The 27,369-nt window shown below is 52.7% G+C and overlaps 3 protein-coding genes across 3 annotated transcripts; all 3 read left to right on the forward strand.

Moving 5' to 3' along the window:
* Positions 1 to 6,398: 6,398 nt before the first annotated feature.
* Positions 6,399 to 8,484, forward strand: IUM83_12824 (uncharacterized protein; the record flags this gene model as incomplete). Its single annotated transcript, XM_067937469.1, has 4 exons — positions 6,399 to 6,630; positions 6,694 to 7,221; positions 7,371 to 8,293; positions 8,377 to 8,484. 4 exons carry the CDS (start codon positions 6,399 to 6,401, stop codon positions 8,482 to 8,484), a joined length of 1,791 nt encoding a protein of 596 aa, XP_067788201.1.
* A 15,277-nt stretch (positions 8,485 to 23,761) lies between these two features.
* On the forward strand, positions 23,762 to 24,709 carry IUM83_12825 (Neutral zinc metallopeptidase; the record flags this gene model as incomplete). The annotated part of the gene is made up of 1 exon (XM_067937470.1): positions 23,762 to 24,709. The coding sequence occupies one exon, from the start codon at positions 23,762 to 23,764 to the stop codon at positions 24,707 to 24,709; it is 948 nt and encodes a 315-aa protein (XP_067788200.1).
* Positions 24,710 to 25,378: 669 nt separating this feature from the next.
* IUM83_12826 (uncharacterized protein) lies at positions 25,379 to 25,736 on the forward strand (the record flags this gene model as incomplete). Its single annotated transcript, XM_067937471.1, has 2 exons — positions 25,379 to 25,462; positions 25,530 to 25,736. 2 exons carry the CDS (start codon positions 25,379 to 25,381, stop codon positions 25,734 to 25,736), a joined length of 291 nt encoding a protein of 96 aa, XP_067788199.1.
* Between the last annotated feature and the right edge of the window lie 1,633 nt (positions 25,737 to 27,369).

Raw genomic sequence — 27,369 nt, forward strand, 5'->3', positions numbered from 1 at the left:
TAAAACTGCTGATCTTGAAGATAGACATCGAATATCAGGCCCCCTGATGACGCAAACACCATAGAGTCAGTGAGGTCCAGGGAGCCAGTAATAGCGTGCCAAGATTAGTGGTGTAGGAGAACAAGCAGGGCCAGTACTATGACATGGTAACGCATTAAACAGAGTTGATTTTTCCTTCTTCATCACAAGTGGCCTTCGCCTTCACGCTGCCGGGCACAGGATATACTTTGGCCCACCCGACGTTCCGCCAAGTCAGTGACGCCTCCACGATCGAATCACCCCGGACGGCAGGATTGCTTGGCCCAGCGTCCGTCAACCCTCGTTTCAACGCACCGCTAGAGGAAGCGGCAAGCAAGGAAAGGAAAGACAAGGTCACACACTGACCACAAGGCAACCCCAGGCCAAGATCAGTATCGGCCTACGAGTCTCGATCCAGGCAACCCAGGATCAATGACTCGATCTTACACCGGCGCAGCGCGTAGAAGTATCCCCGCTGCTGCCACAAGTTCCCGCTGTACGCCAGACAGTCCAAGACTCGACCGCAAGCGCGTCTTCCGAGATCACCTGAAGAGCGATCCAGCCCACCGACGGGGACACAAGGTGAGGATCAGTAACTTCACGGAAGATCGGAGTACCCCCTCCGTTAGTCGGGAGTTCGGGCGCAGTGTGCAAGAGAAACCCTCGATCTGCAAATTTCGCGGAGCCGCTTCGCCACACTTCTGTCACGTCTTGTTCAAGATTTGGAGCTTGAGGAGCACAAGGACCTGAAAGCAGTCGTCCGTGAGGCTAGGAAGGCTAGGAAGGCTGCTCGTGAGAGCGATGCTGTGCAAGGCGGGGACGTCGAGGGGTCTTCGATTCAAGATCAGCCGGCTAACGAGCTGCCGACCCAGGATGACCAAGCTTCGTCCAAGGTCCAAGGCTCGGCGGAGGCGGTTCCTGGGTCGCAGAATCCTGGTGTCCCGGAGGCGCACACCCGTGAGGGTGGTGCTCAGGTGTCTGAGAGAGGCGCCAACGCGATTGAGCCCCCGGAGGTGACTGATTTGTTTTCCGAGTCTTCATCTTTGGACGAGTCTGTGGTGGACGTGAAGCCGGAACCAGTGCGCGTGAAGAAGGAGGCGAAAACCCAGGGTTCACTTGTGAAGTCTGGGTCCACACCTCCTGAACCCAGGATTCCGGCACCAAGTTCGTGAGCTGCGCCCAGGACGACACCGGAACGTGGCGTCCATGACGCTGCTGAGGCTGCTCCAGGATAGGGAGCACCGGTGCTGGATGGAGAGCGTACGGTAATGTATGCGCGACGCGAGGTCCGACACTGGGAAAACGCGAAACCTGGAAAGGTGACGCTCCCAAGTGTTGACTTCGAGTGGCCGACTCCAAAACCGGACGCAAATGCGTATTCGCTGCGGCCTATGCGACTGGCGACTACCTCCACTGGCGTTTGGCTAGCAGCTATAGCTACCAGGCAGCTCATCCGAACGACCTGCTCGCTCGCAAGGTGGAGTTGGGCGTTGAAAACGCTATCGCTAGCGTTTTCAATGGGTTCATATTGGGCATTCATCCTTTGATTGATTAGCACCACCATTTCTCAATCAGGTTGCAAAGTTTGTCAGCCAGGCTGCAAAATAGCCCGTCCGTGGGATAACTAACTCAAGGTTGAGTGGCGGAACTTTAATTCGATTTGCAAGAAAACCGCGTTTTTCCCAGACTTGCAAAAATCGCCCCCAGCAAATTGCAAAACTCACCAGATGTATGGCCGCCCTGTGGTATTGCATACATACTGCACTGACATGTTGACGACCAAATGATTGGTATGTATGCTCTAAACAGCTAATATGCCATTGTACGGTAATTTCTACATCTATTAACCACGACTCACTCGATTCAGGGACATTATGCTGATTTCGCATGGGGCAAGTGCCCTCTACCAATGTATTCAATACCACAGGGCGAAGGCGACGAGAGCAGTCAGCAGGAAGTGCTTGGTGGAGAAAGGGGAGGGCTGAGCACTTGACGTGCGAGATGCTCGGTCGCACTCGCAGCACTTCGTCTATGTGGAACAGGTAGTAGCGGGATGGTCACACGTGCCCGAGCGTCGAGTAGTAGAAACAAGTGTGCGATTCGAGAGAAAACTGATTGTGTTATTGTTGTTTAAGTGTTGTTGTAGGGGAAAGCACCTCGAGCCACAAAACCCCCGTTGACTACTCTTGACTACACCGGCCGCAGCCTTAGAAGAATTCTGCACGCATGCAGAAACAGTTCCCAGAAACCCGCAGGTATTATCCGGCAGAACACTCTTAATTCTCTCATAGTCACAGGCATCATGGTCAAAGACCTCAACCACCACTCTCTACTTCAACAAGTACACTAGTCGGTACTCAACCAACTTCACCTTTCAAACATGCTGTAGTAACCAGAGTGACCACGGAACGCACTCAGTGTCTCGCACTCCCACTTCACTTTGGATGCTCAACGTGCTTCGTTCGTGTTGCTGCAGCAAACCTATGCTTCCTTCATGCCAACGTCTGATCCGCAATCGTAGTCCATGGTAGTTCCGGCATTCTCAGTACAATGCCTCATGACATGGCGAACATCTTCTAGGTTGAGCTGGTCATGCAGACGCTCAAAGACACACGGCCCTAAAGCTTTCGTAAAAATATCGGCGATGTTCTTTGCTGAGGGAACATATTCAATTTCCAATCGATCACGATCTACCCATTCAGCAATTGGACGCGTCTTTTTCGCCAAATGTTTTTGTTCTTGTGAGTTTCCATTATTTTTCACTTCCTTGATCGTACTTTTGTTATCACAGTACAGCGTAGCCACGGCTCGCTGGTCGATTCCCAATTGCTTCAACATCAATTGTGCCCACTTAATCTCTTCCGTGCACTTGTGCGCTGCAATTAGTTCAGCCGCACATGTGTCATCAGCTACCGTACTCTGCTTCTTACTCTGCTTCTTACTCTGCCAGTGCCACACATTGCCATAAAGACGAAGAGTCCAACCGCTTACCGAATGGCTTGTCTCCGGACAACCTGCGTGGTCAGCATCCGCAAAGGCGTCAAGCCTCACACCGTCCTGACCGATCTCCTCGTAGCGATAGACCAATCCAATGTCTATTGTATCACGCAGATACCTCAATATGCGTTGAGCTTGACGAAAATTTTGCTTCGTGTACGCACCTCCATACCTTCCCAATGTTCGCACTGCATTAGCCAAGTCCGGCCTTATGCAGTGAACGAGATACTGAAGTGAGCCCACGATCTCCCGAAATGGTTATGTCGGATCATTTATCAGTTTTGGATCCGTCTCGACACGAAGTGTTGGTTCATTGTGCATTTGAGGTGAGCGAACTGATTTGGCATCAGCCAATCCAAACTTCTTCAGCATCCGCTCAATGTATGCAGTCTGAGATATACACAGAGTCTTGCCGGGTACATAATTAATTTCCATACCAAGTAGATGCTTCACTCGGCCTAAATTTTTTCAGCTTAAATTTCTTCCCAAGAACTTCCACCACTTTCTTCGCGTCTCTCGGATCTGCCGCGATCACAATATCATCGACGTACACTGTTAAGAAAATCTTATTATGATCTCCCATCTTGTAGTACACGCCGGCATCAAATGGGCACTTCTTGAACCCCATGTCTGCTAAATGGGTATGCAGTGTGTTGTTCCAGATCCGGGAGGCTTGCTTCAAGCCATACAAGCCTTTCAACAATTTGCAAACCCTCCCAGTTCCATCGTTGTAGCCCTCGGGCTGCTCCATGTAAATTTCAACACCTTGCAGTACACCGTTCAAGACCGCTGTCACAAAATCTATGTGCTGACAGTCCAGGCCTAACAACAACGCTAGAAGCAGGACTAGTCGGACTGACTCGATTCGCACGACTGGAGAATAAGTTTCCAAGTAATCCAATCCATACTTTTGTCGATAGCCCTTGATTGCCAGTCTTGCTTTGTGCCTCTCAACTTATCCTCTTTCATTCCGTTTTAGTGCTAGTACCCATAGTGACGATAAAATCTTTATGGGCCTGTCTCGTGTCGGCTTTGGTCTTGGGACCAACATCCAGGTCTGATTTTCAATCAATGACTCGTACTCAACGTCCATTGCTCGCTTCCACTGAGCCGCATGCTCAGACGCAAGCGCTTCCTGTACGGTTGTAGGATTCAGTAAGTCACAAACCGTAGCAATCATCATGCATTGAAACAACGTTTGCGCCACAACAAATGTTCCAGAATCGTATCGGCTGTTAGGTCGACGCACACGGTTCGACCTCCGCACGGTTCTCGTTGCTGTACTAGTATTCACCGGGATCCGATCGGCCCTCCCACTAGCTCCAGCACTCCCACTATCATCGGCATCGCCTGCTCCAGAACTCGGTTGTGCAGTGACATCGTCTTCCATCGCTTCAGCATTTCTCCCACTGAAGTCGCTGTCACTGTCACTATCACTACCGTCATCACTGCTACTGTCATCATCGTCGGTCTCTTCATCCACAAAGGCTTCGGACATACCATCGTCGGTGTCATAGAACTCGTCGTCGTCATCATCATCCGACGATGATGAGGGCCCAGTAATTTCATCATTATGCCCTTCGTCAAACTCATCATACGGTAAATATACCCGGCTCACCGGTAAGGACACGAAATCGATGTGTTCGAGCAACGCTACTTCCTCGCCATAGTACCGCTTATTTATCAGATCTCTCACGTACATGGGATCGGCCGCCATGTCTCCATGAAACACGACATCTCGACGTTCCACTAGATTTCCTGTATTCAAGTCGAGAATTCGATACCCTAGCGATGTCTAGGAATATCCAAGAAATATACCAGGGTCTGATCGCATGTCTAGTTTGGTCTTACGTTTCTTCTTCGGAATAAAGTGAAATACCACTGACCCACACACGTGCAGATCACGCACAACCGGCTTGTTTCCAAATATTTTTTTCAAACGGGGTTACACCATCCAAGGCCTTGGTTGCACCCATGTTGTCCACATCTACGACATAACCAAGTACTTCACCCCACAGACAATACGGCAACCCAGCCGCTTCGTTGACAGCCCGCACTTTACTCATCAACCCGCCGTTCAGTTTTTCAACCAAACAATTTTCCTCTGGGGTATACGCGTTGGTAATTAACAACTCGATTCCGTGCAAGGCAAGGAAGGGATCAGTGAACATCAGTTTCACACCTTCATACATCTCATTAGTGAAGTAGGTGACTCTATTTGCTGGGTTACGGGTAAACGGCGTGGATGGAATCCAGCCATCCAGTTCAAGCAATTCTTGACTCAGAAGATTAATGAGTCCATTCGGAGCGGCTTCACTCCGCAGAGAATTCAGCACTCGTTCGAGATCAGGAGGATTTTCATCTCTATTGAACATTCGGACAACATTTCGATGGGTTCCTTCTACTCCCGTTAGAATGATACTTGCCATCTCTGCATCACCGATCTGATCATTCATTTTCTCGATTTGGCGGCGATAATCATCTAGATCCTCCAAATATTTATCCATTTTCATACCCTTCACAAATTTCGCGTCATACAACTTAGCACGAATCCGAATACTGTTTGCGAATTCTCGCCGTGTCTTGTCTCGCACGAAGGCTGTCCACATCTCACTTACCCGCGCGAACTTGCAGCCTTTCTTGGCATCCTTTGGGAGAAGCCCACAGAGCAAAGCATCCCGCGCAAACACTTTGCGCTCTTCATAAATTTGTTGCTGGGCAGCATTCTGCGCGTCTGGGCCCTCGGTCCCCACAACCACATTCCAGCAGTCTCGTTGCCTCAGATATGATTCCAATCGAGCCCGATACAAATCAAAACCACCATCTGCATCATACTTGGGCGTTTTAGTAGCTGCGGCCACTTTTCGCACCGCTTGTTGCCGTTGGAGAACTTGACCTACTTGTTGACCATGTCCTTGATCTTGTTGCTGCCATTGTTGACCTCTAGCGTTACCACGGCGCTGCAACGCACCAAACTCCATCTCGCTTCTTGCTTAACCCCTCCAAACCGGATGCTGCATAATGCCGCATAAATTTGAAGGCTTAAACTGCATATATGCAGTTTAAGCGATTTTTGACTTGAAATTTGTATTGGTGTCCTTTCCCCCGCAACAAGGGTATACAAACTTTAAGATAAGGTGTTGTTTATTTTCTATACCCGCCTTTTTATTTGCACACGGACAACGACAAGTGTTTTTCAAAATTCGGATTATTAGTTATGGTGGGTAGCAAGGACTGTCCTTGACTTGCATCATCTCTACGAGGTTTTGTGTGACACTACACCCAACGACTGGTCTGCAATCGCTTGGACCACTCCCCCACCTTTTCGGAATCTGCCTCATTCGAGAATTTGCGCGCGGAGGGCTCAAGTCGACTGCGGGAAGATGGTGAAGCCGAGAGGCAAGATCCTGCGGGACTGCGAGGTGACGGCGCGCGACCTATCGTTCAAGTCGGTGTGGCGTGAGCTCAAGGCTCAAGGCTGGACGCGCAAATCGCCCCCGAGGCGCAGCCTTGACGATCGCTACTACTACATTCGGCCAGGATGCGAGTTGAGCGAAAAGGAAGGCGTGCATTTCTTCCGCGGAGAGGGAGCTGTGCTGGAATACTACGCAAACGGTATGTCTTTATTTCATTACTGCTGTTGAAACTGCTCTAACGTCTTGTGGGCATTATACGTAGTGCTGCGGAACACCGCACGTGTTCCCACACCTGCTGCACGTGGTGCCCCTGGAGACGCCCAACGGGCTGCTGCCGCCGAGGTTGTTCGGCTGAACTATAGCGCTGAGATCGAAGCTGCACCATCTCGCGAACAAGTGCCCGCTGCTCGCGCACGCGCTTCCGCATCAGCGCGAGTTCCCACATCGCCCCAAGTTGCTGTTATTCCCGTCGAAGCTGCTCAAGCTGCGGCTGAAGCACCTCAAGGCGCTGGTCAAGCTGTTGCTGACCGTGACGGCTCAACTGCGGCGGAGGCGACGCCATCGGCCCCTCCGGCTACGCCGCCAACCTCTGTTCGAGGCGGTGCACCCGGGAAGCGAGCTGCTCGACGATCGGCAAGACGCTCTCTTGACGCGGCATCCGGTGCGTTGCCAAGAACGCCCACACGTGCTTGTCGCACCACCACGACGGAGCTCATTGCGACGTCTCCTCATGGTGGAGACAGCTACGGCGATACGGCTTCCCCCGCTGACACAAGAGATGAAGAGAAAGGTTTGTTGATCTTATACTCGCTGTTATGATGAATATTATACTGCATGCTATGCTGTATATTCTGCTGCATCCTATGTAGTATGGTATGCTGTACGATATCCTGCATTGTATACTGCATACTAACTTATGTTGGTCGTGGTTTGCTGCAGACGATGATGCCGACGAAGCCGAAGTCACTGCGCGGGGAACCGCGCTATTGTCAGACAACGACGACGACCTGAATGCCATTGAAACGAACATTAGTGGTCAGTTTGGAAGTATTGAATCAGGAGATGAGGCCGAGAAAGACGACGTGGAAACTGGCGAGTACGAATCTGATGAAGACGTGGCGGCTTGGTGCTTACCGGGAGATGTTACTGATGACCCCGAAGAGACCGAGGCCGAGATTGCTGCTGAAGTTCTTTTTGCAGAAAATTTCTTGGAAAGCTTTGGCAGCGAGGACCAAGTGCTTGCCGGGAATTTGAAGAACCCGGTATTGCGTAGCATGACAGCAACGGGCTGGGAGGACGTGGTGGAACCTGACGTCCACCAGCACATGATGGCTCCGTACGAGCCCGTCGATGACGTTGGCAGCTATCCAGGGTTGCGGCAAAGCTACTCTGGTCCGATGGCTGAGGCGCTGCGGCATGGTGACTCTCCGGTGGCACTCTTCTTCTACTTTTTGCCTGTGGTTCTGTGGCAGCACATTGCTGCGTGCTCCAACGAGTATCATCGCGAGATGCTGCCGCACCGGATTCATGAATCCTACCAGCGGTACCGGAAGAAACAACGGCGCAATGCTCATCTACCTCGCAAGACACGCCACGACATCCAGCATGACATGGAAACGATGAAGCCGATCATGCCCCACGAGCTCTGCCGATTCATTGGTTTACTGGTTGCGCGAACCATTTCGCCGAATCGAGAGAAGTTGGCCAACCACTGGAAGACGACTGACGTCGGGGCCATCTCTCGCGGCAGCTTTGGTTCAGTGCTTTCCCGCGACCGCTTCATGGAGATTTCGCGCAATCTCCATTTCAACTCGAACAGCGATGCCAGGGCTCAAACAGACCGAGCGTGGAAGATTAGGAAGGTGGTGGAGGTTCTGCAAAGGACATTCGCACGAGGATACGTTGCGCCATCGCATTTGGCTTTTGACGAAGCTGTTCTACCTAGTCGTTCATCCTTCAACAAGATGCGAGTCTACATGAAGGACAAGCCGCACAATTGGGCACGAAGCTGTTTATGTTGTGCAGTGCAGTCACCGCGTACTGCATCCGGTAAGATTTTTTTTGGTTTTTCAATTAGACTGTGCTGTATTATGCAGCTTATTAATTCCAATATTGTGCTCCACTATGCTGCATATGGACAGTTTTGAAGTTTAGTGCGGCAAAAAGCAACACGCCAGTGACGCGCACAAACCGGATATGAAGTCCGGGCCTGCTGCAGTCGTGCGAAACCTACTGGAGGTATTTGGACCTGAGGCACGGAAGCAAGGAATGCGGCTAGTTGTTGTTGACCGCTTCTACACGTCTGTCGCCTTAGCAATTCAGCTATTGCTGATGGCGTTCTACTGTGTGGGCACTATAATGACGAACCGGCTAGGCTACTGTAAACAAGTCATTGAGAAGAAGAAGACGCGACCAGCCAGTATTCCGCGAGGCTCATTCAAGATTGCTCGGTCGAAGCTCGTTCCGAACAGGACGGCTATCAGTTGGTGGGACTCGCGACCAGTGCATTTCCTGTGCACGGGTGGCAGCACCGCTATTGACAGAGTCGGGCGGCAAGATGGCGCCGAGCAGGTGGAGGTGCCGTGCCCCCGCTTAGTCAAAGATTATCACGACTTCATGGGGGGCGTGGATGTTCACGATCAACTGCGCTTGCAGCGCTACTCACTGCAACGTGCGCTCCGCTTCAAGAAGTACTACAAGTCGCTGGTGCTGGGCTTGATCGACTTGGCGATGGTCAACGGATACATTGTCCATAAAGCCTACCACAAGAACAAGGAGTCGCGCCCACTGACGCATGTCAAGTACATGATCAAGCTCCACCTACAGCTTTGCCAGCTTCAACCTACCGACATGTACGAGGGCAACACCTTCGGGACGCAGCTACCGCCAGCCACTCCCGACTACGAACCCATCCCTGTTGGTGTAGGCCCGCCTTCGGTCCACAGCGCACGCCAGGTGGACGAGTGGCGCAATGAAGGCACGCAGGCGAAGCGACGGCAGCGTGCATGCAAGGTCTGCTCCGCCCTGCGCACCAGCACGCAGCGCGCCGCTACGACGACGTACTACTGCGGCGACTGCAATGAACTGGGACCGATATTTCTATGTATGCGGGCTCGAAGGAACGTGCGCGGGGTGGCTATGACGTGCTGGGATATCTGGCACAAGGAGTGGGGTGGAGGACGCGAGGCCGATCCGAGTTCGCCGCAAAGCAGACGCGACTGCCCCGGGAACACCTTCAACACCAGAAACTCCTGTAAGTACGAAGAGGCGCCGCACAAGCCCGTAGTTGGCAAGCTGCATATTAGGCTGACTTTAAAGTTGAATATGTAGTGGGTCTAACTTGACTCACTACTTTAGCTTACACGTTGCGCAACGTGTATGAGGAAGCGTAAGTACTTAGTAATTACTTAGGTTAATTATATTTGAATACACAAATATAAGTTAACTTAGACAAGACTCCAAGTAGCTAGTTTAAGGTAAAATGAGAACTGTATTGTTTGTAAATTGATCTTCCTCCTAAATCTGCTAAAAACTGTTTATCATCTATGAAAGGGTTGACAGCGGCTGGCTGTCAGGGCCCCGCTAATATGCATGTCTCTGATTGGTAGGAAGATGCTGCTTTCTACCAATAGGATCTTTGGGTATGTGTGGACCACTCACTGTGGTGGTCCACTTCAATGTATCCATCGGTGTGTCTTACACCAATGTGAGGAAGTATCCAAAACGTTTAACAGATAACCTATCTGTTAAATTCACCAGTGGCTTGCAGCCACTTGTACGTGTAACCCCGTTACACCATCCCCCCCTTAAGGTTAGACGCGCGGGGTCCCCGCGCGTCAATCTTTTGGAATTGACCATTCGTCAATTCTCCGCGTTTGGAGAAGAAACCCGCGCTCATTCAACGATGAGCGCGCCTCAGAAGAAGTCCGCAAAGTCGGTGGGGAGTCATCTCTCTATCGACGACTACTTCGAACGCCAGAAGGCGAAGTACGGCGACGTCGTCGATTTCGACGACGACGATGAAGACATGGAGGGCGAGGAGGACTCGCCCTCAAAGCGTAAAGACTCAGTGTCGAGCGAATCGCTCGATCCTCACGCCAAGAACGTTCGCCCGCGTGAAGGGGACGAATCGGACGCTTCGAGTTCGAAGCGTTCGCGTACTGAGAGTGATACCCCACTCGCTTCAGCTGGGGCTCTCAGTACTCCGCGCGCTGCTGCTGCAGCGCGTGATGTTAAAGCTCAAGGCTCTCCGCGCGCTGCGCCTGCAGCGCGCGATCCATGGATGCCGTCCGCGTCCGAGATCGCGGACCGATTTGGGAACTCGGTACCTCCGAATGAGGTACCGCTGTACGTATGCAGCGCCATCAAAGATGACGCTGTGGCTGCCGAGCTGCACTTTGATGCGGAGACGCATCAAAGGCGCGATTACTACATCGGACTCTTTCATGAGCTCCGATGGTTTCAAAGCAAGAAGACATCTTCTCGCAGCAAAGTGCCCGAGTGGTAGGCACTTTGTCAAAGTTGGAACGCTTTTGTTGAGAACTTCAACAAGAAGCCGAGTACTTACCGTGATCGGATTAAGCAAGCGCGTGATCGCTTCGAGACGTACTCGAAGCGTGGAAAGCTGGAGCAACTTCATGTTGCTGCTGAGGAGGCAAATGTGCCGTGCGCTGTGCCCGAGGGCTTTCAGTGCACGAAGTGCTTTCAGGCGCGGTCCGCTTGAGCGACCGCGACCTGAACGGGTACACGTCGTTCCGTGTGCCCGAGAGTCTCAAGAGCTCCGTGCTAAGTTCTTAGCACGTGAGGGTTCGGGCGCTAGCGATGATCGCAGCGCTCGTGTTACTCCGCTGCGCCAGCGCGTACTGCTCTTCGTACGCCCTCACCATTTCCGGAACGTCCTCCAGCAAGACGTTCCGCGGCTCCTATGTATCTCGATGGGGAGGAAATCCTCTCCAACGAATACGAAAACGAGCCCCTTGAGGGTTCGTTTTCGGGATACTATGGTCAACAATCCGCTCAACAATCCAGCGGGTTGAGCCGCGGGCGTCACGGATCGGCGGTGGCGGGGGTGGGAACACGCCCGGGTATGATCAGCCCCGGGCTGATCAGTATGCGCCTCTCCACGACCGGGTGACCGTCGTGGAGCGTCTGCAGGGCGCTGAGTTCGCCGCCCTGAAACAGGAGCTGGCGAACCAGAAGGCCCAAGCCGCGGCGGTCTCGCAGACCGCCTCGAATATCCAGGTCGAGCTGGGGACCCAGATGAAGGGGTTGCTCCAGCGCGTCCGCGCGCTGGAGGAGAGGTTGCTCGTCGCCGAGGCCAAGTCCTCCGCTTCTGCCTCGGCTCCTGCCGAGGCTTCGGGTCAGCCGAGCTAGATGGCTCGTGCTGCCGGTATGGCTTCAGCCGTCCAACGTAAAAGGTCGGATGGAGGCGCATGCTAGACGGTATGTCTAGCGTGTATGCGTTGCCGTGCCGTGCCAACACAGTGAACGGCCCGATGAAGCGCGGAGCAAGCTTGCTTGCTCCGAAATCCGAAACTGCATGTCTAGGCAGGTTTTGTGTAGCTAGCAAAACTAATGAACCAACTTTGAATTCATTTGTGTTGCCTCTGCCCGCGTTGTCTGCGTTCAGCTTCTGTTGATCAACAGAAGCTGCTATAGTGTCTTGGACAAACCGAATCACGGCTTGTCTTTTGGTGATGAAACTGATTGCATCCGAGCTGAAGTCATTCGGCTCGCTCTCCGCTAGAGGCCCGGCCTCTGCGTGGTTCTTTGCGGTGTCTGCGCCCTGCGCGAACCCGTGATCGTTAAGCCATATTGTTGGGGAGTCTGCGCCCTGCGCAGACTCATGTGGTTTGTCCATTGTTGCAGCTGACACTGTGCAAGTGTCAGCGGTTTTCTGCGGCTGCTGTATTGCAGTCGTAGATCCTCCCCCACTTAAAGTGGGAGCCATCACTCCGAGTAAACTCGGTAGACGTGGATGCCGCATGGCATTCACGTAGAACGGTGTATGCCCGGTCGAGGCATGCACTGAGTTATTGATGGCAAACTCTGCCATCGATAAGCACTCGCTCCAGTATTGGAACGAGTGAGCGTAGCTCTTCAGAATGTCGACGAGCACGCGGTTCACGCGCTCGGTTTGACCGTCCGTCTGCGGATGATCCGCAGTCGACATGGAAAGCTGGCTCCCAAGAAGTGTAAACACTTCTTGCCACAGGTGCGCTGTGAAGCGCGGGTCTCTGTCCGACACGATGTCGGACGGCATGCCATGGTGTTTGAACACCATGTCGACGAGCAGACGGGCCGTCCGCTTCGCGGTCACCTCTGCTGGCACCGCAGCAAGATGTACCATCTTGCTGAAACGGTCTACAAAGACCACAACACCGGTGTTCCCTCCGCTATCCGGGGGAAGACCAAAGATGAAGTCCAAAGACATGGACTTCCAACACTCCGACGGAGTCGGTAGTGATTGCAGTGGAGCCTGCGCGAATGGCGCAGGCTTCATGCGTTGGCATACCTCGCAAGCACGGATGTACTTGCGCACCCACTTATACTGGTGGTGCCAGTAGAAGTCGCGCGTGAGAAGGACGTAAGTCTTCTCACGTCCGAGATGTCCCGCAGTCGGGGCATCATGATACTCGTACATGATCCTGAGTCGCAGGTCATGGTCATTCGGCACGACAACGCGATCCGCGTTGTCGTCGACTGCATTATAAAGAAGCAATCCGTCGTGCACACGAAAACGGTGTGCACGCGCTCGAAGGTGCTTGGGCAGCTTCTGACGGGACTTGTCAGAAGGCGCTGTGCCATAGGCCAGCAAGAGCTTCGCGTCCGCGTCGTGCGCGTACGCGGCCTTCACATCATCCAACAGAGATGATGTGGGTTTGCTCGATCGCATGGCGTCAATGGCATTGACGTCAGCAGCTTCTGCATAGTCCGGCCGACGTGATAACGCGTCGGCCACCACGTTCAATCTTCCGGGTTTGTATTCGACCCGGAAGTTATACTCCGCAAAGAATGAGAGCCATCTCGCCATTCTTTGTGATATGTGTGGCGACTTCACCGCAGTGCGCAGTGATGCATGGTCGGTGTAGACCACAAATGGTCTACTCCCAAGCAAGTACACTCGGAACTTTGCGAGTGCATACTTCATGGCAAGGAGTTCCTTGTCATGCACCGGATAGTTGCGCTCAGCTGGCTTCAGCTGACGCGATTGGTAGTAGACGACACGATCACGGCCCTCGTGATCGTGCTGCATTAACGCGCATCCGATCGCGAAATCGGATGCGTCACACACTACGTGAAATGGGCGATCTTGGTCAGCCACTGCCAAGATCAGCGCCTCAGTCAAGCCCCGCTTGACTGCATCGAATGCCTTTTGGCAATCGGGTGTCCAATTCCACACAGCTTCTTTCTTAAGAAGCTGTGACAGCGGGCGGATCTTGCCCGCATAGTCCTCCACGTACTTGCACAAGTACGTGGCCAAGCCAAGGAACTGCCTCAGTTCCTTGACACTTGAAGGCGTTGGCCATTCGTTAACCACTCTGACCTTTTCTGGGTCAGGGCGAACACCATTCTTCCCTACGAGACACCCGAGGACGGGTATCTCGCTTGCCCCGAAGATACACTTCTTCAGGTTCGCGTAGAGCTTATGCTTTCGCATAAGCTCAAGTAGCTTTCGGAGATGCACCCTGTGCATCTCTACGTCGGTCTTTCCGTCCACAGCCCGGCTGTGGATGAATACATCATCGAAGTAGCTCGGTGCGAAGTCGCGCACCGAGCGCAACAAGTGCGTCACGCACCTGTTGAAAGTCGCAGGGGCGTTCTTAAGCCCCTGTGGCATTACTAGCCATTCCCAGAGCATGCCGCTTGGCGTGCTCACTGCCGTGAGAGGGATATCGCTCTCACGCATTAGGATTTGATAAAATCCATCTCGCAAGTCGAGAGCACTGTAAACGGTGCTCCCGGCCATCGAATCGATGATAACATCTTTTCGTGGTATCGGCGTCTGCGCCGGTACCGTCGCATCGTTCAGCTTGTTGTAGGCATGAACGATGCGCCATCCGCCCTGTGGCTTCTTGACACAGAACGTCGGAGCACTGTGCGGGGACTTTGATTCCCGCACTTGTCCTACTTTACGACGACTTTCAAAGAAGTCGTCGATCGCTTTCACTTGCTCTCGCGGCAGTGGCCACTGCCGCGTGACACAGTACTTCGTGCCCGGCACGAGATCAATCTCGTGCTGAATGCCCTTATCCTGCGGAAGCTCCGCAGAAATCTCTTCCGGGAGTACGTCTTTGTACTCCCTCAACAATTCGTAATAGGGACTCGACTTCAGCGAGTCCCAACCTTATTCCTCGAAGCGCTCTCGCTTCGTCTTCGCACTGAGAGTGTCTTCACTCTCAGTGGTACTTCCATGAAGAGATGCCTCAGCTCTTCGCTCTCGCTCGCCGTTCTTTCGCTGTCCGAAGAACGCAGACTGCTCGATGCGTCCATCGTGCAAGTCGCGCGTGAAAGCGATTCCAGCTCATGGCTGGAAGCGAAGTCAACTCCGACGCCGTCGTCGGAGGACTAGCGAGTTCCATGTCGCGATACTGGAATCCAGTATCGGTGCGCGTCAAGACGCTTAGCGTCTTGACATTCGGCGTCACCGCCGCAGTCTGCCCAGCAGACTGCTCTTGTTGCGTCTCGGTCCCGGACCGAGACTTGCGCAGCGTTTTCCGCTTGCGCCGTCTTCTTGTTGTGCGGAGCCCGGCTCCGCACAGTTGTTCTTCTGGTCCAGGCCCGGCCGTGGACTGTCGTTCGCCGGCGGACCCTGTCCGCGGGCGCGCGGTATCAAGCCCGGCTTGATCGCATGGCGCTTCGTCGTGCAGCCCGGCTGCACGGTAATGTGTCCCTTCGCCGGCAGACCCTGTCTGCGGGCGCGCGATATCAAGCCCAGCTTGATCGCATGGCGCTTCGTCGTGCAGCCCTGCTGCATGACAGCATGCAAATTGCGTCAGTGCGGTACGTTTGCAACCGTCCGCACTGTTTGCAGCGTCAACTCCCGGAGTTGACACGCCTTCGTCACCTCGACGCCATCTATTGGCGGAGCCCCTCATGACCAAGGGTGCGTCGGCTCCCGGAACCGACGCGTCGTTGTCGACCTGACCTCTTCGGGTCAGGGATTGTCCCTTACACGCTTGAACGTGGGTGTTGGTTCCCGGAACCAACACATCTTTTTCTTCCGACGTCGGCAGCATTGCCGACGTGGGTCTCACTTGTGCGCGCACTTCTTGGGCACTCCGGGACAGCAGCATAAAGCGCTGTCTCGACTGGTGAGCCACGCGCACCTGCTGGTGCGCGCGCTGCGGTAACAGGTCCATCGCTCTCTGTTCCGCTGTCGCGTCCGAAGCGCACGAGCGTGCGCTTCTTCCAGTCTATCACCGGATCATGCCGTGCAAGCCACGGCATGCCCATTACTACGTCGAACTGATCGTCCAGGTCCAGGACGATAAAGTGTTCGACAAACACTCGTTGTTTGTACGAGAAGCGCACGTTCACGACGCGCTTCTCGGTCTTCATGATGGCACCTGTTGCCAGTCGTACCTCCAGAAGACTTCGAGGTGTATCTACCTCCTCGAAGTCAAGTCTCGACAGGCTTCGTAGTCGAACAAAGTTGTTCGACGCGCCTGAATCTACCAAAGCTCGAAGAGAGTCACTCGCTCTCTTCGAGTAAACCTTCAAGATGACTAGGTTCGGCCTGTCATCTTGTTTCTTGCAGTGAGAGCTGGTCTCACTGGGGGCTGCAGTCCTCAGTGTCGCGTGCCCGATGTCGGCACGCGCGACTGCATTACCAGTAGGGCGCCCCGCGCCTACTGGATGTTCGCGTTTTTTGTTGGTCCGCGGCGATGCCTAGCATCGCCACGACGGCCTCCTCCAGGGGGCATGGGAGCTGTGCACTTCCGTGCAAAGTGACCGATCCTTCCGCAACGGAAGCATCGCACGTTACCTCCCTGCTGCCGGTAACCAGCAGTTGTTGCGCTCGAGAGGTCCATTGGTTCCGGACCTCCCGTCCTCGCTACCGGGCGTGGTTGCGGCCTCGGCACGTTCACATGCAGTTTAGCCTGCCGCAGGCTAAACTCTTCTTGCATGGCAAGAGTGATCGCAGCTTCGAGAGTACTCGGGTACTCTCGGAAGAGATAGGTCTTCACAGGCCCATCTCTAAGTCCTTTCATGAACGTGACGACCTTGGTCGCCTCGTCAATCGGGTTAGTCACGATATTTGATACCAAATATCGTGCGCGCTGCGCGTAAGCATGGACGTCATGCTTACCCTGTTGAAGGTCGAGGAACTCCGCCCTCGACCGGAACTCGTTTTGCGGGGACTCAAACGCTTGTTTGAGCTCCTCTTTGAACACTTCGTACGTGCTGAAGCACGTAGGATCGGAGAGTCGGCGTCCATACGCCCAACTCCTTGCGCGTCCGCCAAGGCAGGACATGGCGAACGCGACCTTCGACAGCGGGTCGACGATGCGTCGAGCCGCTATGGCTGTGTCGAGCTCGACAAGCCATCGGAGGAGAGGCTCGCCCTCTATTCCCACGTAATTGCTTACGCTCAACTTTAATGGTTGAGCACGCGGTGTCGTCCCTGACGACGCCGTCACTGAGGAAGCAGCGTCACGCTGCTCCTTCATGATGAACCCCAGAGCAACACCATGTTGCTCCGTCGGCGATAGTGTACGCAGCATTGTAGCTATCGCCGCTTCTCCAATGACTGTTGACAGTCGTTGGAGGGCCTCCCACTCTGGGTCAGACAGGTGGGGGCAGTCAGCGCGTGCAACATGCGTTGCAGGCGTGTTGGAGCTCTCCATGGGCACCAAGCAGTCGGTCGTTGGACGGACTACAAAGTGCTACCAGGTGTAGTGGGTCTAACTTGACTCACTACTTTAGCTTACACGTTGCGCAACGTGTATGAGGAAGCGTAAGTACTTAGTAATTACTTAGGTTAATTATATTTGAATACACAAATATAAGTTAACTTAGACAAGACTCCAAGTAGCTAGTTTAAGGTAAAATGAGAACTGTATTGTTTGTAAATTGATCTTCCTCTAAAATCTGCTAAAAACTGTTTATCATCTATGAAAGGGTTGGCAGCGGCTGGCTGTCAGAGCCCCGCTAATATGCATGTCTCTGATTGGTAGAAAGATGCTGCTTTCTACCAATAGGATCTTTGGGTATGTGTGGACCACTCACTGTGGTGGTCCACTTCAATGTATCCATCGGTGTGTCTTACACCAATGTGAGGAAGTATCCAAAACGTTTAACAGATAACCTATCTGTTAAATTCACAAGTGGCTTGCAGCCACTTGTACGTGTAACCCCGTTACAGAATACATGCAGGAAGTGGTGATGAGTGTGCCTCCGTCTATCATAGCGTAGTTGTCGTGTGTGCAGAGCACGTTGAACCTAAGCATGGAAATGGTGTCTTGTACACGTCATCCTGACTCTCGCCCGGGTCGCACATATTCCCATCCCAAACAGCATCTTGCGCGGCATCTTTTCACGTAAGATCAAGTGTGCAACATGATTGTGTGAGTTTGGCAATCTTCTTCACTTGACTTTTGTATTGTGCATAGAACCCATACAGACGAGTCAGGAGCTTGCGTTATGTTTGGGGGTGACATCCCAACTTTTATCTTCGGCTTCAGTATGGGAAGTTTGATTTCAGAATTTTAGAAAATGGGAACAGCAGCGCCAGCGGTTTCTGTTTGGCGGTTTAGGGGGAGTGCCCTGTCACTTTCCGCTGTAAGCTGCATTATTCAGGTTGGAGGAACGGTGATTCTTAAGCTGTCGATATGCACGATTAGCACGCTATTGTTACCGACAGGATAGCTGCGGCGGTCCCCTAACCATTTTTGTATACAAACACTAAGTCTAATTACGCTGCATATGCAGTTTAGATGTTCTTTCGGGCTCCCGGTTTGGAGGGGTTAACTCCAAATCCAACACAGAAGCCACTTGGGCTCATAACCTGCGAGATGCTCGGTCGCACTCGCAGCACTTCGTCTATGTGGAACAGGTAGTAGCGGGATGGTCACACGTGCCCGAGCGTCGAGTAGTAGAAACAAGTGTGCGATTCGAGAGAAAACTGATTGTGTTATTGTTGTTTAAGTGTTGTTGTAGGGGAAAGCACCTCGAGCCACAAAACCCCCGTTGACTACTCTTGACTACACCGGCCGCAGCCTTAGAAGAATTCTGCACGCATGCAGAAACAGTTCCCAGAAACCCGCAGGTATTATCCGGCAGAACACTCTTAATTCTCTCATAGTCACAGGCATCATGGTCAAAGACCTCAACCACCACTCTCTACTTCAACAAGTACACTAGTCGGTACTCAACCAACTTCACCTTTCAAACATGCTGTAGTAACCAGAGTGACCACGGAACGCACTCAGCGTCTCGCAGACGGCATGATGGAGAAATGGAGAGTGATTGATTCCGCACAAGTGCATGAACCACAGGTTGACCAGGTGTACTGCGAACTTGTTCGCACCGTGGCAAGACCGTCGCCGTTTGTGAGACTTCCTCACATGTAAGTATTAATACCTAAAGAGTATATTGTGAAAACCGGTGATTTTGTCACTCCGTATAGCTCTGTAAATCAGGGCTGTGAGCAAAAACGATACGTGGTAATTTGTACTGAGTAGTAAATGTGTGGGTACTAATCTGAGTAAGTCGGCTTAAATAGGAGATGGGAACTGGGCTCTAAAGCCATCTTGTCAGAACAGAGTGGTGAGGGAGAGAGACAGCGGAGACACGATGTATGCCGCAGGATCGGACCGTGGCCACAACGGCAGTCCAATTTGACTCAGTTAAAGCCACCCAGCCCTGCTGAGTGGCGCCTTGACTTGGCTTAGCGTAGAGATTAGTATCAGGGCGCAACGTTCTAATATCGAAAGCAGCTAGCGCGGCTGCGATGCGCTCTTCCACTCTCGCGTAGAGGTCATCAAAGCTGCCCTCTGGGTCGAAGAGAAACTCCGCGTCCTCGACACGGACGCAGGTTCTGCTCGTCCTGTTGATTCCTCCTATTTTGAGAGGTTATCTCCCTAGGGTTAGGTGTAGCTGTACTTGAATGCACTATAGAATGGGGACGGCGTCCCTCCCTGCAGGCAGCTCTTCGGTGATAGCAAAAAATAGTCCATATCGTAAATTGTGTTTGGGGTGCCATGGAGCCACCAGGGTTGCAAGTTGAGCTCGAAGAGGACGGTAACGCAACGCTAGATCGCTGTCGCGAGGCAAGGCCTGCCGACACGACCCGCGCATACGCGCCTAAGGAAGCTGTTTCTAATTTTCTAGAGCCTGCACTGTCGTATAATTTTAAGTTCTCAAGGCAGGAAAAAATCAACAAAAGCAATGACATACCGAGCACATTACGGCGCTACCGTAAATCTTTCTCTGCCCTCAGTATGCACTCAAAAGCTAAGACCCACGCTACCCGAGGATCTGGATCCCGAATGGCTGAACTAGCTGGAGCAACAGAGTCACAGATTAGAAGGTTGGGGCGCTGGAATGCTGGCGCTGTGGAGGGATATTACCTGGCGGATTTGCCTCGGGACGCCATGCGCTCCCTTGCTGGGGTTCCCCCGGACCGCCGCTCATTCTTTTTAGATCGAGCTGCTCTTACACCTCATGATAGTTTGCAACGCGAAGCGTTTCCATTTAACTACATGACAACATAGGTAAAACAGTCAACACCGCATATATCAACTGGAGGATTTTTGGAATTGCTGCTGTACCTCTGGGTAGTCGTCCTACAAGATGATGTGCTGCTGCGTGAAGTGCATCCATCCCATAAGCTGTGGGCAAATCCTCCGTTTAACACGAACGCGAGCAATCCGTCTGTGCTGTCGAGTCACACCGAATACAGAGCAAGCTTACACTCAATGCGCTGAGCGACAGTCTCAAAGGCAATTCCTACTTCACATTTAAAACCAATTTCAAAACCAGTTAGTAGTTCAATCCATGCTCAGCCCCCCTCCCCCTTGTTGTACGTACAGATTTGATTGCCGCTCTTTAGCACTGGCACTGGCCCTGCTGCTCTGTTTCACCGCGCCGCCCTTCAGGCCATCACCCCCTCCGGCGTCGGCGCGGTTGTCGTCGGTGCGCTAGTCGTAGCAGCGCAGGCCCCTGCTGCTCTGCTTCGCCGCGCCGCCCTTTAGGCCATCACTCTCTCCGGCGCCGGCGCGGTCGAGGTCTGCGCGCTGGGCGTGGCAGCGCTGGTCCCGCTGCTCTGCTCCGCCGCGCCACCCTTCAGGTTATCACTCCCTCGGGCGCCGGCGCGGTCGACGTCCGTTTGGTGCCCCGCCCAGTGCGCCGGTGCCGCTGCGTTCTGTCAAATGGATTTTGTTTAAATGTGTGTTGTGCAAATGTGTTTTTTGTGTATTGAGTACGTGGATATATGCTGTTATCCGGAAGTCCAAACTTCAGATAGTTGACATATCAGAGTGACGGGCGAGGAACGGGGTGGGGACGAGGTGGGGACCGCGTCTCCCTAAAACTTCCGATAATGACTGATATCTTGGCTAGTGTTTGCATAGCCGCTTGCTCGGTGGATTTATTTGTGCGGACTTCCTCGGAATGCCGAGGTTGGAATTGACATTTCAGCCTAATTAGAGACCAAATCGATTCCGACTCTAAAATAGCTTTGACGCGATGCTGCATAAGACCGATTATAATTAGGGGTACCCAATTCTAAATAAGGGATGGGTCGAAATAAATAAGGGTTCCCGTCTCTAAATAAGGCACTAAATCAGCCGATTTACTATCCGATTAGACATTCTGAGTGCTTTTCACAATACAGACGAGGGCGTGAATAAGGAACGGGTGTCATCCTATAACCTTAAAAACAAATATTATGCAATTCTAGAGGTAAGAGCTCGAAGCATTGACATTGGCCATCGCCATTGGCCAGCTGGGCCTGCTGGCAGAGCTGGGTTTTGAATCTGGGCGGGAAATTCGAATTTGACACGAACAAGATGGAGCGGCAAGCACGGAGAATGCGCCTCACCAAGCAGCAACAGCTCGACCTCTGTGCAATGCGCACCCGCGAGCCAACGTGGAGCCTCGCGACGCTAGGAGAATGGGCTCGGGAGAAGTTTGCACTGGACAAGGCGCCGGGCAAATCGTCCGTCAAGAGGATCCTGGACAACGAGAGCTCGCTCAAGCGCATTGCGGTCGACTTTCGCTGCCGCAAGAAGGTGTCGCGGGCTTCTATGGTGGCCCTGGACTCCTGCCTCGTCGAGATGGTGCTGTACGCCGAGCAGGAGCATGTGCCCATATCTGGGCGGATGCTGATGATCCTAGGCCGCCTCTACGCGGAAGCCCTCCGTGGTGCAGCAACGCGTGGAATGCGCTGGACGCCGACACCATCAAATCTTGTTGGCGCCACGCCGGATTATACGTGGACCGGACACAGATTATTGACATAATTAACTAAATCAAGTATTTTGTCCCATCAATGGCAATTTATGCCCTCTAATTGGCTCATACCACTTGAAAGTTGTTATATATCAGGCGTTCCTTATTCACGCCCTCGTCTGTATATACTGTATAGTAGTGAAGTTGCAGTCGGATTGTGTGTTGCCGCATAACCAACTGGCAGTACAGAGAGCAGGTCATACCAGTTTCTTCGAAGTACAGTACTGTACTGTATAGATGTGGGCTCAGATTATCAGCGGACTTCGATTCATTTATTGCGATAGGGCTACGGACGCCGTTTCGTTTTTATCTTCCAGGTAGTTATCGTTTAAGAGATCGTACTGAGAACGAGTGTCATCATCGTAGCCTTCGTCTCAATGCTTTCCAATGACCACCTGTATTCTGGTCCAGGACGATTTGCCCTAGCAAACGACGATTCAGGTTTTTATGCAACAATGTGTTCACAGAAGCCAGATGTTCGCGATTGGTTTGCCTTCCTTGACCTCCGTTTCAATTTTACATCTGACCTGCATACTTGTGCATAAGAGTAGATTACAGGACACAGTAATCCATTACAGTGTTGTTGCAACTGGTTGACACGTTTGGATGAAGCGCATTTACGGTCGACGAGATCGTCGTCAAAGTAATATTCATTTATTCCCTCTGTTATGGCTGTGTCGTTTTAAAAGTCGTCTCAAGCCCTCTGAGAGCGATCCAATGCAGCCAGCTGTGCATACAGTACGACACTGCATGAGGCATTCTACTATACAGTGGCTATATTATGGCCGAGCGATTTGCCCAAAGAACAACAAACGACGCTGTAGATCACTTACCGTATATTAACGCGATGTTTGCACCAGATGTTGGAGTCGCCGTGCACTTGGGGACAAGAGGCTCTTATTAAGAGCAGGTTACACAGCACCAGATGTTGGAGTCACCGTGCACCTAATGCTGTGACTACAACAGCTGGTGTTGCGTAACTTGCTCAATCAAGCTTTTAAAATAAGAAATGAAACGTAGACGGCTGGTCATCTGGGCAGCTGAGCCCACATCTACAGTGTATACAGTAGTACAGGTGTCCCCGCTGAATCTGCAAAGGTGGGACCAAAAAAAACTGCGAGGTTACAATATCTGCACAGGTTGCGCATAGACGCTAATGTACTGCTTTTATAGATGCCAATGTACTGTTATGGATCGACATAGCCGAGTTTGCGCTAGATACGATGCCAGAATGCATCCAGCAGTTCCTGATAGAGGCCGGAGTTACAGCATTCCAAGCCTGTGACGCCAAACTTAAGGCTGTATAGATTGAGATCTTCTCCTGCGGCAACCCTACAATATACCGATCAATGCTATCCTTGACCTTAATGCGCGTGAAGAGACTCTTGATGCACGCAATGATGCCCTGATCTAAGATATAATGTTCATTGTGGGCCTTTCATTTCTACCGATCTAGCAACTCGATGTTTCCCGCAGAGACATTTTCCCGCAATGATCTTACTAATTCAGTACATATCACCAGACAGCTGTGGCAAATCTTGTGCACTGGCAGACTCCCGCACACTCTGTGTTCGCGGTAGATAGCCGATGGCAGTTGCAGATTCAGCGGGGACACCTGTAGTACTTCGAAGAAACTGGTATGACCTGTTCTCTGTACTGCCAGTTGGTTATGCGGCAACACACAATCCGACTGCAACTTCACTACTGTACAGTATAAGTATGGTTAATACTCTTTAGGTTTTAATACTTACATGTGACGAAGTCTCACAAACGGCGACGGTCTTGCCACGGTGGTGCGAACAAGTTCGCAGTACACCTGGTCAACCTGTGGTTCATGCACTTGTGCGGAATCAACCAGTCTCCATTTCTCCACCATGCCGTCAAGTGCTCAGCCCTCCCCTTTCTCCACCAAGCACCTCCTGCTGACTGCTCTCGTCGCCTTCGCCGCCACCGGCGCGCAGGCGGCCGGCGTCGCCAACGCCACCACTTCGGGCGGCAACCACGCTACCTTTGGCAAGATCACGTCGGGCAGCGGTAAGTGCATCACCGGTGATCCCACTACCGGCGTGACCCGTAAGGACGTGGACTGGGTCTGGGAGAACAACATGTCAAAGTACATGCCGGGCTTCAACAACCTTATCTTCGACCAGATCGTGACCAACAAGGGAAAGCTCAACTACTGCGTCCGCTGGGACCCCAAGAACCGGAAGCTCACCAAGGCTGTGGCGTCCAAGTTCCAGGCCATGCTCGAGAGGCAGATCAACGTCTGGAACCGCTGGCTGGCCGGCTACGAGTGCTGGCCGTACGACAAAATCAGTATCTCTGTTGTGGGCTTCGCCGTGCGCGACAAGTCCGTCTTGGACTGGGACGACGACTCGCTCGGCACGATTTACGAGGGCATCATGGACGGCGAAGGCAGCCCCAAGTGCCCCGACGAGTGCTACAAGCACCAGGGCCGGGCCGCCAGCGCCGACACGAGCGGATGCAAGGGCCAGCCCTTCGACATGTCGCTGTGGCCGTCAGAGAGGCCTGGGGCTGATGACTCCTCGCCAACCCTTGATGCCGATACCGTTGGCACGGGCGGTGACTGGGGCCAGCGCGTCTGGGTGGTTGACATGTTGAATAAAATCGACGAAGCCGAGATGGACGTGATCCTGCACGAAATGGGTCACGGTTTCGGTCTGCCGGAGATGTACGTGGCCGAGAACAAGCCTGCGGGCTACCCTACCTGCGTGATGGACGAGAGCGACACGCTCACAGACGGTGATGGCTGGCTTCTGCGCAGCATCCTAGAACACATCAAGTCCCGCTACAACTTTTAACTTGGTTAGCCTAGAAAGACGAATCACTGAGGGGGCACCTTAGTGAGTCGTGGTCTAGTAAAATACATTTGCTGTTTGCGTTAAAAAAAATGATTTATAATTTAACAAAATAAGTCGATCCACGACCCAAACAGGTCAGACCACACAAAATGATCCTGAACGGGTTCAAGCGCCGGGGTGGATCGAGCGAGGTAAAGCATAGAGTTTCTCGGCAACGGTCTCTTTGTATCATCTCAACCCGAAGGCGGTGACGCAAGACAGTTCAAAGATGCTTTTGGAGAGAAGTTTCATCGGTAAGCTTTTTCACTACCTGTATACCACCCTGACCGGAACTTTTACCCGGACAATTTTTGGGCATGTTTTGGCGATGTTCTTATTGACCGGAGGAGTACCCGGACGTTATACATATATCAAGTACAACACGGATATTATCTTCATTATCGGAAGTCGAATGGGGGTGCCGTCTTCGTCTCGTCCCTGCCTCGTCCCCGACCCGTCCCTCGGATAACAGAAGTTATCTGAAGTTCCGTTACATGATAACTGCAGTTATAATCACTGTAACTCATTGGTTAATATTTGCTCTCAGTTGCCAAAGAAAAAAGAGGTCGAGAAGCCCAGCAAAGAAACGGCGGACCGGCGCTGGCGGTGCGGCTACACACGGCACTCGGCCTGGCCGCCACCACTACCGACGCTGCGAGGCTGTGGTCTGCGACGGCTGCTCTGGTAGCAGCACCAAGTTCATCTACAAGGCAGGTACTTAGACTGCACAGAGGCCTGGAGGGGTATTGTAATGTACTGACTGTTGCGATCTCGAGCGCAGGAGATCACGCCGAGCAAGCCGGTAGAGGAGGACTGCCGCGTGTGCGACGCCTGCAGCCGCGTGACCGACGAGATGCTGACGTTCTGCGTGAGTCGGCGCTTCGGCGAGGGCGTGGCGGCGGCGGTGGTCAGCACTGCGCCGCGAAGTGGTGTCCTAGTGAACAGAGAGGCGACTTGGAGGCGACGCCCGGAGGCGACGCTTGGCTGAGCCGTGGTGGCAGTTGCCATGGCGTGCATGTCTGGCGGTCGCGTGCTGCAGGGCTGAAGTATGCGGCTGCGATGGACGGCATCGGGCGCTCTCGTTCACATTGGTGTTGCTGCTCATGTTGGCCTGTGGCTTCGACACCGCGATGGGTATGTACTGTGTAATATTGCTAGTAGTGCTTCGGACAGCTAATTGCCGCTTACGTTGTAGCTGCAGCCATGATAGTGTGTTGCGGAGCAGCTGCCATGGCGATGTGTTTCGGTGTCGGAGTGATGCTGCAGCTACTATAACGTATGGCATGGTCATGTATACCGCATGTTCTGGACTAATATTCTGCTGCTCTGTTAGGACAATTATGCGATCAATAATACGTTTTCGAAGGAAAAAGAAGCGTTTGTCGGAAGGATTGCAGCGCCAAGCTGCGCCATGTCTTTCTTCCAGGTCTCTTACTGCAGGACCACCGTGTATCCCCGCCGACCATTCTTGCCAAACTTGATGTACGGTCTTCAGCGACCGCAGCAGCTTGTACGTTGGTGGCGCCTGCGCTGGATGAGATGGAGCTTCTGGAGGAAGCGTCGCAGGGACTGATGCACCCCAGTCAACGCTGAGACGTAGGGCTGTTGATCCTGAGGTAAGTTGTGTGAATGCTTGTTTCATATTTAATACCGACGATCCAACTTCGCTGATTTTGTTGTCGATGTGTGCAAGTGTTTGTTGGTGTTGTTGACTTAGGTGCTCCATTAAGTCGAACCACCTCGTGTAAATGCATTGCTTAAGGTGACTTCTCTGTTTTCATTTTGGTTTTCAACTCGACTGCAAATGCATCCAGCTCATCGGCATTGAAAGGAGAGCAAGGCCACAACTTGTGTGCCGGATGCAGATCGCGGAGCAGTGCGGCATCTTGAAGAACAACCACCCAGGTACAGTAATAAATCTAAAAAAAAAACAGTTGATATATGAGGTGCTGACAACTGCGTGTATGCCGCCATACAGTTTTCGGCAAACGGAAAAACGGCACGCTGGAGGCTATCGGGTGGTGTTAGCGATGCACGGTCAAGGTAGAACGTGCGTCGGTCAGGTGGAAACCCAGCCAGCGACCGCATAGCCTCCCTCGGCAACGCACTGAGGTAGCACCCCTCCATTGCTGAAGCATTCCACCGCCCTAACCGCCGGATCTGTGACTCTGTAGCCCCTGCAAGCTCAGCCATTCTGGCCCCTGACCCACGGGCACCATGTGTCTTCGCCTTCGAATGCATACCGAGCGCGGCAAAGGCTTTCATAGTAGCGTCATAGTGGGAACAGTACGTCATCGCTTTTGTGGGATCCTTACGGGACTTCATAACCTTAATGTCGTACCATTTTGCTGGGTTCAAAAAGTCAGGAATTTTTTCCATTTGCACGCACCAGCGAAAGAAGAAGTAAAGCTGAGAGCTCCAACAGGACATACCTCCACATTGTGATGTCTAATACATGATCCGAATTCTCCGCTGCCAAACTGATTTGTTTTACCTTGGTCCATGATCATCACTAACGCGCGACATTCGGTGAAGCCTTCATGCTCTAGAAGCACACGGAAAGGATCGGGAAGCTCCAGGTTAAGTGCCGACTCGCATCTCAGAAGGCACGCATGACACAA

Source organism: Phytophthora cinnamomi (genome assembly GCF_018691715.1).
Source record: "Phytophthora cinnamomi strain GKB4 chromosome Unknown Contig55, whole genome shotgun sequence".
NCBI lineage: Eukaryota > Oomycota > Peronosporomycetes > Peronosporales > Peronosporaceae > Phytophthora > Phytophthora cinnamomi.